Source organism: Parasteatoda tepidariorum, chromosome 6 (assembly GCF_982258835.1).
Source record: "Parasteatoda tepidariorum strain Cologne lab strain chromosome 6, Ptep-v5.0, whole genome shotgun sequence".
NCBI classification, from domain to species: Eukaryota; Metazoa; Arthropoda; class Arachnida; order Araneae; family Theridiidae; genus Parasteatoda; species Parasteatoda tepidariorum.
The window spans coordinates 86,281,484-86,285,224 of record NC_141760.1 but is presented as its reverse complement, the minus strand read 5'-3'; the positions used below and the strand labels follow the sequence as shown (position 1 = coordinate 86,285,224).

General features: G+C 31.3%; 1 protein-coding gene across 1 annotated transcript; it reads left to right on the top strand.

The window, feature by feature from the left end:
- The first annotated feature begins 406 nt into the window (after positions 1–406).
- Positions 407–3,080, top strand: LOC139425201 (uncharacterized). The gene is made up of 2 exons (XM_071179084.1): positions 407–476; positions 2,536–3,080. Exons 1-2 carry the CDS (start codon positions 407–409, stop codon positions 3,078–3,080), a joined length of 615 nt encoding a protein of 204 aa, XP_071035185.1.
- Positions 3,081–3,741: the final 661 nt, after the last annotated feature.

Genomic DNA, 3,741 nt, shown 5'->3' with positions numbered 1-3,741 from the left:
GTTAGCGGAATTATGATATTAATGCTGAATTATGAATGATATTAATGCTTCTCAAAGAAATATCTTAATTAATAGTACAGTGTTGTTCATGAATAGTGTAAAAATAAATAGTACAGTGCTGTTCATGAATAGTGTAAAAATTAATAGTACAGTGCTGTTCATGAATAGTGTGAAAATTAACAGTACAGTGCTGTTCATGTATAGTGTAAAAATGCAGAGCAAACCATCAATAAATAAAAAGAGAAAACTTTTCTTTCTTCCCCAACCCTTAACCAACCGCAGTAGTGTTTAGCAGGAGACGATGATAAAAACCAGTTTCAGGAACCTCTGTAGCTGCGTCCTGAAATGTTGTTTTTGTCCTTTATACACAGAATATGCACCAAATCTTAGGGGTCTGATTTACATCATGTCTATGGACGCTAGTCTTCCTCCTCTATGTCTGATCTTATGCAGAGCTCCCTATGTTAAGCCCTCAAGTATACTTAAGACTCATTTCATCCACCCACTGAAAAGATGAAAGGCTAAGTCAACCTTTATCGGCAGAAGATAGAACCTTAAACGTCAACTACCCAATGTTATAGATACATGTAAATTTGCATGTTTCTCTATTGTATGTATTTGTATGACTCTCTATCGAAACTTTCTTCCGGCGGAAAATTTTTTATCAGAGCATTAAATACCATTAAAAATATTCTTCTTATAACAGAGTGGTTATTTTTCCATAATTTTAAAGACGATTGTAATTGTTTTTACAATCAAATTGCTCTGACACTTGCCTCTTTTTAGAACCAATCCCAATATCCTTTCCAGTGGAAATTTTATATGAAATATCTGATGATCCCATTTCAACACCACTTTATAATATGCATAAGTTTATTTTTAATTAAGAGACATAATAAATCTATATTGAACTTAGCACAACAATTAAACATTTACTTTAATAACTGTAAAAGTTTCTAACCTTCATATAATGATATTTTCTTTACAGTGAATTTTTCTTCTAAAACCAATCAATTTCATTATAGAAAGGCGTCAACATGTTTTCATAAATAATCTTCCATCCTCGGATTTAGGCAAAACTCAAGAATTAAGCTCGAAATAAAAACTGCAATAAACATTTAAAGTGTTTCTTCAGAGCAATTTATTGCTTAAAATTTCCAGACTAAATCATAATAAGTTTTCTGGAGGAAAGGAAAATATATCTAATAAAGGGTGTTTTCTTCCTATCATAATTCTTTTCCAACGTTAACTATTACTTACGCATCTTAACCCTTTTTTGTTGTTTTAGTTTATTCTTTCCTTTTCGCGGTGTACGCAAATGTATTCGTGAAACTGTGTCATAAATATGTATTTCCTTAACGTATTCGGGTAAACAGAATACAATATGTTTCACTGTCATAAATTTAAAGAATTTGCAATTTAAAATTATTCCGACGAAAAAAACCTAACTCTTTTTTTTTAAAAAAAAATACATTCAAAACGTGTATTCCACGTGATGAAGTAAACTAAACAAAATGTTTCGTCAGAATGATAGTGTAAATACATTTATGAAAATAAAAATACTTTTAAAAGTTTACTTTTAAAAAAATTTTTAAAACAAAATAAACTGTTTGATAAATTGCTGATAACCGAACTTTAAACAGAGTAACATTAAATGTTACTCTGTTTAAATTTTAAAGATGCGTTTCAAATGTGATAATAAAACTGTACATAAAAATTGCTCTTTACTGTGGTATGTGATATGAATAAGTTTTCAAATATACCGGGGGTAATTAATTTTCCTAAAATAAAACCAGTTTATTAAAATATTTTTTAAAAAATTTCGAGGTATAACATAGAAGAGAAAAAATATTTTAAAGAAATTTTTACTACTATTTTTATACGATTACGCGTTTACTAGGTGAATCCTATTATGAATATGAATGCATATGATCAATTCTTATCTTTCAAATTTAGCTTCTTCTTATTCTTAAAGTAAATAAATAAAATCATTTTATTTTAAAATTGTTACCAAGTTAATAATGCATCCTTTAGATTTAGTTTTCGGTGCTTATCAGTTCAAGAAGTCGTAAAAACCTATTTACCATACCTATATCAGTAAATTGAGTTATTACCAAAGCTATTATCTATTACCAAAATACTAGTAGTAACTATAACCACAATCATGTAAGCATTACTGGCGTATCATCACTATCAAATTTGGCACGACAGCCCAGGTTGGGACATGGCCTTCTACTGAATATTCCTCCAGAACAACCCATTTTTGGATGTGTTGAATTGCCACTCCTTTATTTTAATCACTTTAAAATTTTATTCCACAAAATGGAGCTGGATCTTTTTCTGCCCTTCTGGCAATATGGCAGCCCAGATGATTATTTTAATTTCAACACTCTTGATAACGAGCTCTTTAAAAATCTTATAAAATTCCGAGTTAAAACGTCTTCGCCAAGGACTGCCAAGAATGTTTCTGAGAACGATTCTTTGAAAAACTGCTATTCTGTGCACTCTATATTTTGTTCAACTCTGACTCCAAAGCCGCACTCCAAGCTATTGCTTCCTCCAAAGCCCCCGCATCTGCCGACATTCTACATTGTCGTCAAGCCCTTCACAGGCTTGACCAACACAACAAAAATGTCGCCATGCAATGGGTACCAGCGCATTGTGGACTTCAAGGTAACGAAACTGCAGATTTCTTGGCCAAAAAAGCCGCCAAGATTCGACAAATATCTCTTAAGCCAGTTCCTTTCCACACCGCGAAAAGGCTAATAAAAATCTCTCTGCGAACAACATTTGAAGCAAAACTCAAAGAAGCAAATAAAAATAAGGACTGGTTGGAAGGAATTAAAGATATTCCGTCATGGCCAAGAGAAAAATCTGTGGCCCTTTTTCGCCTCGCCACTGGCCATGACTGTTTATCAAAACACCTGTATAAAATTAAAATCTTTTCAAGCCCCCTTTGTCCATTATGTAACCAACAAGAAGAAATGGACGCTAACCATCTAAGACATTGCCCTGCACTTCCTCCTGGGCCCTTGTGGGAACGATATTGGCGGGCGAGATGCATTATTACAGACCTATAGACTCTTTATTTTTGTAGCTCTTGTTTCCGTTTTTTGTTCTTTCTTTATATTGTTCTTGGCTACAAATTTGTCTTTCATGTCTGCCATTGGAAATAAAAAAAAAATATTTTGTTCAAATCCAGGTTTCTTAACCATACATTAGGACTGCTGTATAAAGAGTTTTATATGTAAGAAACTTTGTTTTTCTGCAGAGAAAGTAAGATTTTAATAAAGTTCAAAAAAAGTTGTGTTGGCTAATGTGATACCATTTTGGATTTCAGAGGTAATGATATTTTTTTTTTTATGATAATTAAAGATTCGAATTTACTGAAACCAGGTACTGTTTCAAACTCATAATGGTCACTTGGCGTATAATAGTTTAGAGATTATTTTTATGGTCCTCGTAACGGATGAGTAACAACCAAACTTTTAAAATCACACCTTATTGTAAGATTTAACCCAAAATTTTAGAATAATATGCAAAATTAAGATAATCTGAAAGAAAAAAAAGATTCGTCCATTTTTTGAACTTTTTTTTTCAAAATGTGCCCCATACTGAAAATTCTAATAAATATTATTCTTCGGCATTATTTTTCTTAAAATTAATATCAACCTATAAATTATATTATTGAATATTTTGCAAATTTTTCCAGTTTAGGTAGATTCGTTAAAATAAATATGC

What these genes read in the sequence shown, in the direction of transcription:
- LOC139425201 (XM_071179084.1), top strand. Translation starts at nt 407, where the DNA reads ATGTCTATGGACGCTAGTCTTCCTCCTCTATGTCTGATCTTATGCAGA. An exon ending in TCCCTATGTTAAGCCCTCAA is followed by an intron (nt 477 to 2,535) that starts GTATACTTAAGA and finishes CTGACTCCAAAG; the next exon opens with CCGCACTCCAAGCTATTGCT.